The 14,436-nt window shown below is 40.8% G+C and overlaps 2 protein-coding genes across 4 annotated transcripts; one reads left to right on the plus strand and one right to left on the minus strand.

The window, feature by feature from the left end:
* Positions 1-3,276: 3,276 nt before the first annotated feature.
* On the plus strand, positions 3,277-4,644 carry cfap126 (cilia and flagella associated protein 126; the record flags this gene model as incomplete). Its single annotated transcript, XM_079177084.1, has 5 exons — positions 3,277-3,294; positions 3,394-3,456; positions 3,578-3,652; positions 3,744-3,932; positions 4,534-4,644. The coding sequence occupies 5 exons, from the start codon at positions 3,277-3,279 to the stop codon at positions 4,642-4,644; spliced, it is 456 nt and encodes a 151-aa protein (XP_079033210.1).
* A 2,537-nt stretch (positions 4,645-7,181) lies between these two features.
* Positions 7,182-14,300, minus strand: LOC306703510 (alpha-1,3-mannosyl-glycoprotein 4-beta-N-acetylglucosaminyltransferase C-like). Of its 3 annotated transcripts, none has more exons than XM_079169497.1 (5): positions 14,106-14,300; positions 12,434-12,518; positions 11,657-11,807; positions 10,045-10,221; positions 7,182-9,397 (listed from the first exon to the last, which is right to left on the minus strand). In XM_079169497.1, the coding sequence occupies exons 2-5, from the start codon at positions 12,512-12,514 to the stop codon at positions 8,487-8,489; spliced, it is 1,320 nt and encodes a 439-aa protein (XP_079025623.1). In that variant the 5' UTR covers positions 12,515-12,518; positions 14,106-14,300; the 3' UTR covers positions 7,182-8,486. The 3 variants fall into 3 exon arrangements, with proteins under 3 accessions (XP_079025623.1, XP_079025622.1, XP_079025624.1); XM_079169496.1 differs by having other exon boundaries at positions 9,967-10,221; XM_079169498.1 differs by lacking the exon at positions 10,045-10,221.
* Between the last annotated feature and the right edge of the window lie 136 nt (positions 14,301-14,436).

Below are 14,436 nucleotides of genomic sequence, written 5' to 3' on the forward strand. Positions count from 1 at the left end.
TGCAAGAAGGAAAAATATCCAAACACGTCAGTCCTTCTAATTAACATACCACAAATACTTCCGTTTATCTTCCAAAGTAAAATTATCATTTGGGGACAGGGAACAAAATAAATTAGAATAATGGCATTTGAACAGCGTATATAGACAGCAGGCACATAAATTCATTGTTTTTTGTTTGTTTTTTTCTTGCATATGCACCCAGTGCACCCAGTGTCCCGTGTGTTGTTTTCAACTACGGCCAAGTCAGCAGACACTGACATTTTAGTGCACCTATATACTGACATCCATGGTAAAAGCATTCATACGGCCCAGATCTGGGAGCGAACGAGGGACTTTGCAAAGTTAGCGAAGGGATCGACGTGAGACAACTTCCGGACATCAAAATATGGTGTCAATAAAGCGTATATACAAATTGCATATATGGAAATAACTAGATTGAACTTTATTTACATTAAGTATAAAACACGTTACCTGCATCTCGTGAGTTAAAGGAGACAATACAACAATTGTGCGTGAAATGTAAGTAAGTCATATTTATTTATAAAGCGCTTTTCGCAGACAAAAGTCACAAAGTGCTTAACAGGGCAGACATTACAAGCATAAAAAACACAATGTGTTAATAATTTACATACACAGAGAAACAATACAAAATTAAAACATAGTTTAAAAGCAGGTCTAGGACATGGGTTTTACCCAAACGCCAGTCTAAATGCGTTCACAGAATCTGCAAAGCGTAGGGGTGCAGGCAGAGCATTCCACAGCCTCGGTGCTACTGCCTCAACAGCTCGGTCACCACGGGTTTAATAATGAATCATATTTGACTGACTGATATGTATGTGTTGAGGACATTTCTGACCACATCCATATTAAAAATCAAATATCTTAACTAAAAAAGTCCTATATTTGTACCTTCTAATAGCTAATTTCTGAAGTTGTTTTACTACACCATGTGCTATAAGTTTCTAACATTGTTCAACTGTTTTTTTGCTTAGTTTATAATGTAATATTTTTATAATAATGTAAAACGTATTACCCTATGCTTGAAACGGTTTATCCACAAAAAGTCAGTTTTTTCCAATGCAACACTCTTATGTTGGTGTGTACAGTGGGGTGGTGGCCTTAATTACCTGTATTTTGCCCGATTAAAAAAAAAAAAAACTCTTAATTTGTACATTCATTATTGATGTAGTCAGAGATGTCCTTAACACAAATGTATGAGTCAGGAATTATCAACAAAATTATTTTTATAGCACTTAAAATATTCATAAATGTACCTTATACACAGTTCAAAATAGGGACTTTAGTAAAATCTTTTAATTAGAACAATAAAACATTTTCACTTTCAGTAAGTCTGTAGTCAGAGATGTCCAAAACACAAATGAATCAGTCATTGTCTGGAATTATTGAGAAAACTATTTTCATAGCACCTCAAATATTCAGATAGTATAGCTATTTCTCGGTAGGAAGGTGGGACTTTTACTTTGTAAAATCTCTTAATTGTTACAGTAAAAAAAATGGTTAAATGGTTGATTTTGAGATATCCTGAACACAAATATATCAGTCATTGTTTGGAATTTTGAGAATATACTTTTTGTAGCACCTCAAATATTAATAAATTAACTCTTTTTTGGTAGAAATGTAAGACATTTACTTAAATATCTTAATTGGTAGATTGCAAATGTTAGATATTTAGTTTGAGTGGAGTCAGAGATGTCTTGACCACATTAAAGTCATTGTCTGGAATTATTGAAAAAAATATCTTTATAGCACCTTAACAATTCTGACATTAGCTATTTGAAGGTAAAAATGTTGGACTTTTATTCCGTAAAATATCTTAATTGGTACAGGTGAGATGTTTGATTTTTAATATGGATGTGGTCAGAAATGTCCCGAAAACATACATATCAGTCAGTCAGATATTCATTTAATTATCTTTCCAGCAAATCTCAAATCAATGAATGACTACAGGTTCTAGTTATTGCACCAGATGAGTTTGTCCCTATCAAGCAGAGTATTGGTCCCCTCTCCTCTGCTGCCCTGCAACCTGCGCAATAGGGATTTTCTTTGATCGATCCATGTCGTTTGACCCCCATGTTAAGCAGCTGTCCAGATCCTGTTTCTTCCACCTAGAAATATCAGTAAACTGAGATCTGTAGTATCAACAGCTGAACTAGAGATGATCATACACGCATTTATCTCCTCACGCATCGACTACTGTAACACACAACGCTGCCGCCAGATTACTCACCAGGACAAATAGACGGTCTCACATCACCCCCGTACTCAGATCTCTTCACTGGCTCCCTGTAGCATGTAGAGCACTACACGGTCAGGCTCCTACATGTAGCTAATCTACTTCACCCCTATTCACCCGCCCGCGCTCTCAGGTCAAACGTTTTAGGTCTTGTGTCTGTCCCACGCGCTCGCCTTAATATAATTATCTTCCCAGCAACCCTCAAATCAAAGAGACTACTGTTGGAAAAATACAGAATGATATATGCATAATGCTTGTACTTTTCCATAATGCTGAGAAACAGACTGTGCATGTTTGAATATAGCCATGATCTTGCTAATCACAGAAATGTTTTTGAAGACAGATATCGCGTTCGCTTCAAGGAGGTGCGCGCCAGGGCAGGCACCCACACAGCCACACAATTGACATCTGTCAACCGAAGAAGATGGTTCAAACTGGTCCAAACCTTCAAGATACCATGTTATGAATCTTGTTTGTCACAGTGTATAAAAGACAGGGACTTAGACACAGAGCTCTGAGCAGCAACTTGACGCATAACTGTATGTGATATAACTCTGCTCCTTCTTGCAAGAATACATCTCCTGATTATTGATTTTACATTTGGTGTCGAGTCGAGTACAATTTTTCTATGAAGTACATTCCACACACAATTTAGCTGTATTTTCCCCTTTAACTCACGAGATGCAGGTAACTTGTTTTCAACTTGATGTGAATATAGTTCCATTAATGTTATTTCCATATATTCAATTTGTTTATACGCTTTGTTGACACCGTATTCTGAAAACCGGAAGTTGTCTTACGTCGATCCTTTCACTAACTGCAAAGTTCTGGATCTGGACCGTTTGAATGTGTTTACCATGAATGTCAGTATATAGGTGCACTAACATTTCAGTGTGGCTGATTTGACCACAGTGTTAGTTCCACATTGGCCGTTAGTACGTCTGGAAAGGATAGGCCTGTTTGATCGCGTTGCTATGCAACGAGTCAACAAAAACAGACGCAGATGCTAGACAGATGCAGACATGTACTCAGCAAACCAGGTAACCTTTGTGCGATCTGAGAAATACAAATTAGGAACATTACACATTCAGCTGTTGTGTTTTACTCTGACGGACCTAGTGTTCACTTCCCACCCTCAGTATGACAGCGCCTTCAAGCCGCAGAGGCTGCAGAACTGGTGTGAACCGAAGCACTTCAAAGAGGTAGCCTAGTAAACGTCACACAGTACTTTGCTGATGTATTAGATATACTGCTTGTATTTCATATTGCCTGGTAGTTTGAAGAGTAGAATTGCCATCTGAAAATGTGTGTGTGCGTGTGTAGAGACCTGCTGCACAGGATGGTCACACCACCTTCATTGCTGATAATAGAGGACATCTGCTCCCAGGAGTGAAGAAGGTTAGAATATATCAAACCTATTTTTCCCCTCTTAATGAAATATTGATTGCATTGTGTGTGTGTATGTGTGTGTGTGTGTGTTCTGCTGAAGAGGGGCAAGGCATGGCCAGACTTTAAGGGGACCTGGGATCTACCTGCTCGTATCCCAGCACACTGCATCAACCCTACAGGCCGCTCTGTGGAGGGCCTCAACAGGCTCAGGTCCTGGGGCTTTGACCTACAGCACTCTGGCAGCAAAAATACAGACAGGCTGCAGGATGTTGGCACGCACACTATGCAGGTACGTTTCTGCTATAGGGAATGCAATTAGCACCTACTAAATACAGAGTAAATGCTGGCTGTGGCAGGTAAAGGTATCAGGTCACCTGTCACCATGGCAGATAGCTTTTCCTTAAGTGTTATTTTTAAGTTAAGTGATATATTTCATACCTCCACTGTCTACAATTCTGAAGCGTTCTACATAGATTTCAAAAGTGGCAGACACAAACATTGAGAGGCTGGTGGAAACGTTCACTGACCTGCCTCAGTGGCCGGTCAGAAACAAAACCTAATTTCAGAGCCGACATACATGTTGGTCCTGCCTTATCTTTTCACAAGATCTATTTGAAAAGCAATACGTGAGTTTCAAGGGTGTGACAGTCATCAGAGTTACTGTGTAATGTTAAGGCAAACCTAGATTTTTCTAGTTTCATTTTCTTTTAAGCATAATTGCTCTTGTATTTCTATTTTACTTCTTATACTAGCTATATATACCTCGTGTTTATTTGTTTACTTCCCTATTGGTCTGTATTTATTTATGTTATTTGTGCTGCTGCAAAACCTGAATTTCCTTTCTTGAAAACAATAAAGGCTGATCTTATTGTCTTTATCTTTCCTTTCAGACCAATGGGGATGAACAGCAGGACGGTGCTGCCCTGTCAGTGAACCCAGCCAGCCAAGAAGCCCCCTCATCCTCCAAGCAGAGACACAAAGACGAACATCAAGACCAGTGAACTTCATTAAATTCTTAGTGGATGAAAACCAATGGCTACAAAAATCTGCAGTCTCAGTGTCGACTTATTTTAGCATGTCTGATTGTTACTCACGAATCATAAAAGGTCAACAGGTCAAGGTAAAAAGCATGAAAAGCTTGTTGTTACAGATGTGTTCTACCCTTTTTACACTGCCTGTGTTCACCCATCTCTTCCCTCCTCTTAGTCTTCTACCTCTTTTATGGTTTCAATTTGATTAGTTGTCCCTCGCTGACCAAACCAGGCGAAATCTTTCTCTGTGAATGACGTATCTATTTCGACCACCCAGAGTTGCTGATTGTCAAAGCAGTGGAGAGACTAAAAGACATGTTTGGTGAGTTTTATTTAGTTTCTGTCCAGTTTGAATGAAATGTGTTTTTTAGAGTTTACAAGCTGAACGGTTCTATTTTCCTGTTTACATGTAGGAATATTTCTCCCACTGACATTTTGTGATTTTTTATTTATTTATCAGACAAAAAAACTATGAGACCTTGCGTAACATAGCAGAATCTCTGCTTCCTGGTACATGTAGGCACAGTCAACACATCAGCTTTCTCTGTCCATATATCGGGACTGCAGATACAAATTAGCTTAAGCTACAATCTTTGTGAGAGCACAGATGAACCCATTTTGTGAGTGTAATAAAATAGTAAGTGTGTTTTTTTTTTTTTTACAGAGGCTATAAACAAAGAGCACTTATCTACAGCAGAATATAGATTATATTTTTATCCCCACAGTAATGGAATAGTTGGGGTTCACGAGAGAGATAGATGGAACTGTAATATTAAACATCTTAAAGTAAATTCAACAGTTTATCAATTTAAATCTTCCACGGATTGGGGTGATGAACACAATGCGTCCCCAGGGACAAAAGAAAGTGTCCACTCGTAATCTATGCATCACACCAAGACGTGATCGTCTGTTTGAGCCGGTCATCGGGGCTCCGGAGGGAAGGGAACATTCTTTTATGCCACGTTACGCAACACAGCACAGGCCCGGTAATCTCGCACACCTTTTGAGATAAGATAAGTGTCCCTGTAGGGACATGTATTCTGGCCTCTTTCCTGCTGTTCCACAGTAGATCAAGAGTTGAGGAGGCAGCAGCTGGAGTACAGCAGGTAACAGGAGACAGTCCTAAAAGCTAAGAAAACTTCCCACTGAGGAAAAGTAAACACAAGGAGCAAGGCTAGAACGTATAACCCAGCAACTAAAGCAGACAACCTGACCTTAATAAAATATGTGAGAGACTAATCAACTGATGAAACACAGGTAAGGTAGAAAACAGAAGTAAACCCTTTCAAAATGAAACAAAGAACAGACTAGGCCACGTCCACACTACTCCGTTTCCATTTGAAAACGCATATGTTTTGCTACGTTTACACTGAGCGTCCTCACTACGTCGGCGTTTTCGAGCACCGAAAACGGAGGAGTTTGAAAACGCTCCCGAGGACGGATAAGTTTGAAAACTCCGAAGTTGCATTTTCGTGTGGACGGTCAGTAACTGATACGTTTGGAAACGATGACGCCCACACCCGTGTTCGCTACTTGATTGGTTCTTAGCAGTCATGACGTGTCCTTGCCTGATTCGTCACGCCTCTATCACGTGACCCTTTCCCGGAAGATCACAAACAACAGCATTAATTACCGATCAACTACCAGGTAAATTCAACATGGACAACTGATTACAGGTGTTGCTGACCTTGTTGTCTTTACTAGCAGCTGTTGTCCAGTAAAAGTCTGCATTTCTGTGGAGGAAGCAGCTGTTATTGGAGCAGCGTGTCCAGCGGCGTTATCAGACCTACGGAGCGGCCGTCTGAAGTCACGTTAGCGGCTTTAGGGACGGTGATGAACACAAAACGGAGGACTTTCCTGTCCTCAATAATGCTTATTTTGTTCTGCACAACTATTGTGAAGTCCGCAGCTAAAATGTAAAGGAACAAAACATGAATTGCTCTTTAGTAGGACAGAGACTTCAGCTACGAGTGAGAACAGACAACAATGAAACGAGTGAGAGACGTGTGTTGACCACTTATGGACCCATAATCTAGTAAACTTTTATGTGTAAGTGTTAATATTAAAGTAAATTTGGTGTGAGAGAGAGATAGATAGAGCAAGACCTGCAGCACTGTAACTAAGTCTGAAAAATAAAACTTTTCACGAAATGTGTGTTTGAGTTTATAGAGAAAGATTTTAAAGTTAGATCTTAAGTATCAAACACGACCTTTCATTGTTAAAGACTACTTTATATTGTATTTTTTTTTTAACTAAACAACCAATATACTTGCTTACACCGGCACCATCACGCCCAGTGTACGTGAATAGTCACGTGATATTCGTTTTAACGAAAACTTATTAGTGTGGATGTAGCCTACATACTGGGTACAACTAATTAAAATAAAATAAAAATAGCATTTGTTTGACCCATTCGCCTTCCCTCCTTTCTGCCACTTTAGAGTAAAGATGCCACCACCGCTATGTCCCTGTCAAGTCTAGGGATAAGGGAAGAACACAAGCCAGTGTAATCAGGCGTTGATTGTCATTTATTGCCAAAGGACCCGAACAAATAAGCAACAAAACAGAAAAGAAACCCACAATCACAGATAAATCAACTAATGTTGGCACGTAAAGAAAAGGCCATGGAATGGTGCCACATCAATAACCAAACAAATCAATCTCTAGTATGCATCTTAAATTCACAGGTGTCCGCTGATGAAAAACCCAAAGAAAATACAAGCAAAATAAATAGCTACCTATCTTAACCTAAGGAGCAACCACACAAAGGACACAAATGAAAATGCAAACACAATAACAAACTAATCCCTGTCAAGTCCACAAAACTAGTGCCTCTTTGTTAACACCCTGTTATACATCAAAATTGAAAACACAAAGTTCAAGGACACAGCATCTCAGTTTATCAATAAGAAACACAATAGCAAATTGTTCAATGAAGATCATCACCTCCCCGGTTGTGAGTCCCAGATGTCTCGATTTGAGAAGACAGCTGTGGGATTGGGGGATGGGACTGATGACATCAAAGCAAAGGGAAACCACGTTTGGACCGATCCCAGGGAGTGAGGCTGTGAGAGGAACAACAGTGCATCGCTGTCTACAGAGAGAGGACGTAACACACATGATGGGCATGACACAGCTTCATGTTGACTGAGATATTCCAGACCTGTCCGCCAGCCTCCTCTCAAATGTCCCTGTTGCTAGGTACCCTTCCCTGAGTAGGTTGTCGGTTTTGGGCTCCGACCATGGGTTGAGCTCCACCTAACAACACCAACACCACACATTATCAGCAGCAAAACGCTGTATGACGCTATGTTCACACTACGAGCGACAAAACCTATAAAACGGCCAAGCTACATTGTCAGAGAATAGCCGCTGAAGTGTTGCTCAAGCGCTTGTTGATGTATTTATGTTGTTAAAGAGACAAAATAGATTGGAAAGGAATTACCTTGGATACCTCGGACGCCTCAAGCGTGAGGTAGAAAATTAGAACAACCTCTAATACTTAATCTAGTCTTAAAGCCGCAACAGCAAGTTCCAACAATGCCACGACCAATACGCACAGCTGAAGCTAATTATAGCACCATAACTGTTATTTACAAATAACCTAAATTATCATCAGCAGTGATGTTTCAATTCTCATCAAAGGAACAAATATCTTCTTATTGACAGCAGCTTCACACCTTTTCATTAGGCACTGGATTGTTGCTACGTCAGTGAGAATGTTTAACAAGGCACAAAAGTCAGATGTTCAGCTTGCATACAAGATCCAGCAGGTCAAATAAAATAATATTCACCAGGCCGGAAGAAAGAAATCACTCCTTGGTTTGGTGTGGAATTGTACTAGGCTTTGTTGAGATCCTGATTTTCTTGATGATCACCCACTCCTTCTGCCCAGCTGTGACTTTTATCCTCAGACAAGAAGAGCTAAAACTATACAATTTGTCCATCTCTAGCTTCTCAAACCTCCCGTTCCCTAACGTCCCCACTGACTGGAACTCTTTACAACTCTTCTCCCCTTTCTCTGTGGTAATCACGTCATGGCCTATCTCCACCTGAGCTGACTCCAGGAGGTCTTTGCCCTCTGATCCTGTTTCTACAAATATCCCCATCACTACTGTAGGCTCTGTGAACACTGCAGTCAGGTAAGTTCCGTTTTCTGGGGAGCGTCCCCAGAAAAATCCCTCACCAGCATCCCAGGCCAGTTTGGGGAAGTGTTTCTTGTAGGTGGACATATCAGAATAAACCTCAGCTGAAGGATTGCTGTATAACCCCTCCTCAAAGTTCTTGTCCTTTAGCTTGTTGTAAGTCCCTTGGAACGAGGAGTAAGTCCCCATGTGTTGGAACAGTGAGGGTTTGAAAATGATTGGCTCCTTTTGTGTCAGCAAATCTCGGAAACGAGACATTAACCAGTCGCAAGGCATTTCCTGGTAGAAGAGGAAGAGAAAGCGGGCCAGGAGAGGAAGATGGGCGGATTTGTATAGTTTTCCAATGTAGCCGAGGACTGAGAATTCCAGCATTGCCCAGGTGGTCTTCTTCGCCTCTTGCTCCTCAACTCGCTTCCTGATGGTGGAGAGGAAATTTTTTGCGGAGGAGACGTCGTCCTCCAGCTGGAGGTAGTATTTGCCAAGACCGGCACTGTAGTGGATCAGGAAGGAGTAATCCAGGTTCTGCTTGGAGCGGAACAATACCCTTTCTGGAGCATCATTGTAGTTCCTCTTTAGACCTGCAGGAGAACCAAAGAGACCTATATCAGTATCCAGGCTACAACCTCGAGTTCTGAAAAGTGAAGCCAAAGCTTCATGTCTTAAAGCTGCATTCTCTCTACTGTCCATCAGGGGGCGACTCCTCTGGTTGTATAGAAGTCTATGAGAAAATGACTCTACTTCTCTCTTGATTTATTCCCTCAGTAAACATTGTAAACATGAGTTTATGGTCTCAATCTCTAGTTTCAAGTCTTCTTCAATACAGCATGATGTTCATTTAGTAAATGATGGTCCATTTAGAGTCAAATAGGCCTAAATATGTCTTATTCAGACAGAGTTTGGTTGTACTTAGCTCTACCTCTCCACTTGTGTCACTTCTGGTTCCAAAAAAAACAAGATGGCCATGGCCTAAATGCTTAATTCATGGCTTCAAAAGAGTAGTTCACAAACCAATGGGGACATCACGGTGACTACGTCCACTTGTCATGTACAGTCAGTACCACACGTCAACCAGACACTCATGACATGTGAATCAAATAGTACACAAGTAGGAGCACATGTGCTCCTACACCTGTACACAGTACTACACCTGTAAGAGAAGGGTACTGATCCTGAGGAACATGGAGGACCACCAGCTGGCCCTGTTCCAGCTCCAAAGTAAACGCACTTTTGATCTCCACTGCTGTAGTGACTCTCCAGCTGACATCAAAATCTGCCAGCAGCACTACCACCACCATGGAAGAGCGCTCTTCAGGAGATGACTGTAAGAAGAGGGACTTCAAGGTGGGGATTAGATAGCTGCCCTTCTTCCTCTTCACTGATGATAATCCAACGGATAAATACCCTAAAACATGTCCGGACAGAAAAGTGTATTGTGTAACCAGATTCATCTGTTGAGTGACCATTCCAGTAGAAGCCCGGTACTAATGGTAAATCATGTTTATGATCTATCACTCTGCAGTTAATAATCAAGCCATCATTAGTACTTGTCCCTCTCTCTATTCTCTAACCCTTATCTAATATACCTTTAAACTGTCCTTGACTCCTACTCTCACCAAAGCAAAGAGTAGATACTCAGCTACATAATCAGAATTTACATCTACATTGTATTTGCTCAATGGCATTTAAACCAAAATTAGCCCTGTCGGGTTGCAGCTGAAAAGAAGAAGGCTACAATATTGTCATACATGCCATATTAATACATCTAAGCAACACATTAACTTAACAGAATACAAACATGAAATTACAGTCAGATCTACTTGTGCCCTAGATGAAGTAGTGATATTGTAAACATATTACTTTAAACACATTCACACAGTTGGCGGGTTTTTTTCCCAGTTGTCCTTCCTGCATTCATCAGTATAAACTGTGTTGCTTTCAGACAGAATTATGTGTTTAACTTCTTCATATTTGTATAATACAGTAGTTTACGCTTCATTTGTAAAATATGCAGCTCTGCTGCCAGCAGACATGTCCATGTTTGGGACCCACACACTCAATACAGTCCTACAAAAGAATCTTCAGCAAGCAACAAAGCATACCTTTCTGTCCATAACATCACCAGCTAACACCTCAAGCTAAAACCAACTAGCTATTGACATGCTATGGTCCATGGTTTGTGCTTAACCCCGAAGCTATGGTGGCGCCCAACCAGTTCAGTTAAAGGAGCTGTATTTAACATTCTGAACATTAATATAGCAGCAAACAACTGTTGTCAATGGAACAATATAGTGGAGTAATGTCTACCTGAGCAGAGAATGAAGTCACTCTCTCTCTTTGTGTGTTGTAATCCAAGCTGCTCCTAACTTTGTTGACATAGCCGGACCGGCTGTGCATGCTTTGGGTGCATGTTAGTGCATGTGAATGATTACGAACGTAAGTGTGTGCACGAAGTTTGGTAAATGAAGTACACAGAGTGCAATAGCTTGTCGTGGTATGAAGGGCATTTACCACGAAAGATGGCAAATTGACTTTCCAGATCGGTGTGCTATTAGTGAGTGAGCAGAAAACATAAGTGACCTAATTTTTAATGATAAAGACATATAAATACACGTAATATAAGGTAAATATTCAAATGCTAAAGCGTATACTGACATGGTGTGTTTAATTTAATTACAATAAGCGCAAAAGGAAAAGGAGGTTACCATGAGTCTGTAACAGTTCACATTTTATTATCAGCTTATTATACAATGGTCTTGGACATCATTTTTGCACAAAGTTAATGACCATCACATCAATTCTTCTTTCATCAAAAGGGACAGACAAGGTGTTTAACTCACTCTGTTGAGGAGATGGGGCTCCAGCAAGCACCTGATAGGTCACATTGAGAGGCAGGTAATCTCCCCGTTCCACCCACGACTCTTTACTAACCAACCTCTCTCCTTGAAAAGTTAACTCATTTGGAATCGGTTCGTGTGAAATTATCCGGCCCTGCAAAACAAATACATTCATTGATCGATCAGAATTAATTACAGTTGTGACACTGTTTCCATACACTGAAGCATTAAACAAAGTTAGGGAGGCATCGATCAGGATTTTTCAGTCTCGATGAGGATACCTGGCCTTCAAGTGTCGGCCGATACTGAGTACCGATCCGACAGTGTTTCATTAATAGGCTGTATGCCTCACTGTGTGGAAGAGACTGGGATCATTATTTTACATGTAAGGCAACATCAACTATGACTTCAAAATTGATTTCCTAATTTTGTAAATCAAAACTTATTGTAATAATAAATCGTACACCAGCAAGTTAGTACAAATTCTAAATTAACAGGAAGTGTGAACCTTTTTAATGCAAATTGGTCAAAACTTAAACAGGAATTATTGTCACAGTAAAGAAATCATATATTCTATAAATATAGAATTGAAGTAAATAGATCAGCCCCATGGTCACCGAAACGTGTTCCAGCTATTTGAGTCAGTATTGGTGCATCCCAGTAGAAATGTGAGTGTTGCAACTAATGGCCTGAAATGTAAGCCTTGCAGTCCATTTTGTGTGTGTGTGTGTGTGTGTGTGTGTGTGTGTGTGTGGGGGGGGGGGGGGGGGGGGTACTCACAGCAATTAGGAAGTTAAGAAAGTACAATACTCCAACGAGAAGCACCACTGCCAAAACATTCTTCTTTGAATGACGTCGCATTTTCCTGTCATATACCCATGCGCACAAGTCCACACACACACACACACACACACACACACACACACACACACACACACACACACACACACACACACACACACACACACACACACACACACACACACACACACACACACACACACACACACACACACACGGTATGTAAGGCAGTCAGCACAACAGTAAATAATTCTAATATTACCCCACAGCTCTGGTCCATTATAAGTATTTGACAATACTGATGTGATAGCTGATAAGGATTATGAAAAATCTTTTTTTTGGCTAAAACTTTAAGGAAATGAATCAAGCCTCTTTCATTTCCTGTGCTACTTCCGTGGTAAAAGCTGTTCCTGACTTGAACCCGTTCAGAAAGCTGTGGCTGAACACAACAACAAGGCCTGCACTGGCTCTCATTAGAATAGATTTGAAAATGTAAATAGGTTTACACCATTACACAATGTAAAGTTGTATTTATATTGAAATTATAATATTACCAGGAAGTAATTATCAGAAAGTGCATTTCATTTACACTGGAATAACCTCCCAGCAAAAAGCTAAAAACGAATATAAAAAATATACAACTTTCATAAATGTTTATTCTTGTTATTCCCACTTTTAATCGTTTCCATTGTCATTGTGCCCTTTGAGCTTTCTTTTCTTCTTGTGGACTGTTGCCACAACAATGGACGGACACGAGGTAGAGTACTGAGTACTCAGAGAGGAACCGAATGGAGGGTCACCCTTCAATCTATATTTAGCGAAGGCAGGCCCGCTGTTTACACGCACTGACGGACAGGGACGTCATTCTAGTGATAAAAGGATCCCCGGATAGTTGAATTGCGGTCCGTCCTCTGGTGTAGGGGCACATGACAGGCTTCAGAAGTTTTGTAAACGAGAATACCGAGCCTCCGTTACAGCCACCAGTCAGATATCCGAGTCATAGGCTAATAATTCTGCTCCATACTTCAAATTCCCAAATTAAAATGCTTCCCGTTACCGCGTAGAGCGGGTGTTAAATTGCGTGGCCAAACAGGATTGACAGAACAGGTGTGTTGAAGGGACGCGTTTTGTTCCTTGTGACGTTAGTAACCATAATAAAGTGTGGCTAACGTCACAAGACAACTGTAGCTAGTCCAACAGTAACGTTGGACAATACAACACAAAGTTGTATTGTTGGTTATTATCGAGAACCAGTAGCTACGTGGATAGGCTATTCATTGAAAAACATAAGAATGCTAGTATGTAGGAAGTTAAGTTGATGCTGTTCCAATAAAGTACGTTTCCGACTGTTCACTTTATTTAACCTACGTTGTTTCAATAGCGAACCTAGCCAGCTGTTATTTAGTAGCCTAACTACGTTCGCCAGTAACTATCGTTTTCACCAAAAACACAGCCGTGTTAATAACACAGTAAGGTCGTTCATTTAAAAAATAATATATACACATAGCACGTACGCCTTCATAAGACGAAAACATTTAAGAGTTGGCCAAATGTGTCGTACATGCTAACCCTGTCACTGGATATATAAAAGCGACTGGTTTGCGTCACTTATCGTAAAGGTAACTGTTAAAAGTAACTTGTGTCCACTCACCTCCGAGTTCAGCTTCAGCAGCGGCACGTCAGTCGGTGAATAGCTCCGTATAGTGTGCTTATAAGGAACGGGAAATCAGAGGCATCGTGGGAGAGGAAAGAAATGACTCGTGCGCTGATAGTGCTACATAGGAGAAAACCCCCGTGTTATCACATTGTGTTAAGTTTAATGCTACTGGTTCTTCTCTTGGGTCTCCCACACACCCGCACGCTGTATGGGCGTGAGTACAAACCTGTACAACCTGGTGGCCGGGGCGTAATCTAATCCAGCGCGTGTCGTCACTGTTGAAGGTAACCGCCTGCGTGGCTATAGACAACCCGCATAGTTAATG

Source organism: Pholis gunnellus, assembly GCF_910591455.1.
Source record: "Pholis gunnellus genome assembly, chromosome: 2".
Lineage (NCBI taxonomy): Eukaryota > Metazoa > Chordata > Actinopteri > Perciformes > Pholidae > Pholis > Pholis gunnellus.

What these genes read in the sequence shown, in the direction of transcription:
- LOC306703510 (XM_079169496.1), bottom strand. Translation starts at nt 12,514, where the DNA reads ATGCGACGTCATTCAAAGAAGAATGTTTTGGCAGTGGTGCTTCTCGTT. An exon ending in TTCTTAACTTCCTAATTGCT is followed by an intron (nt 11,808 to 12,433) that starts GTGAGTACCCCC and finishes TTTGTTTTGCAG; the next exon opens with GGCCGGATAATTTCACACGA. An exon ending in AGCCCCATCTCCTCAACAGA is followed by an intron (nt 10,222 to 11,656) that starts GTGAGTTAAACA and finishes GACATGTTTTAG; the next exon opens with GGTATTTATCCGTTGGATTA.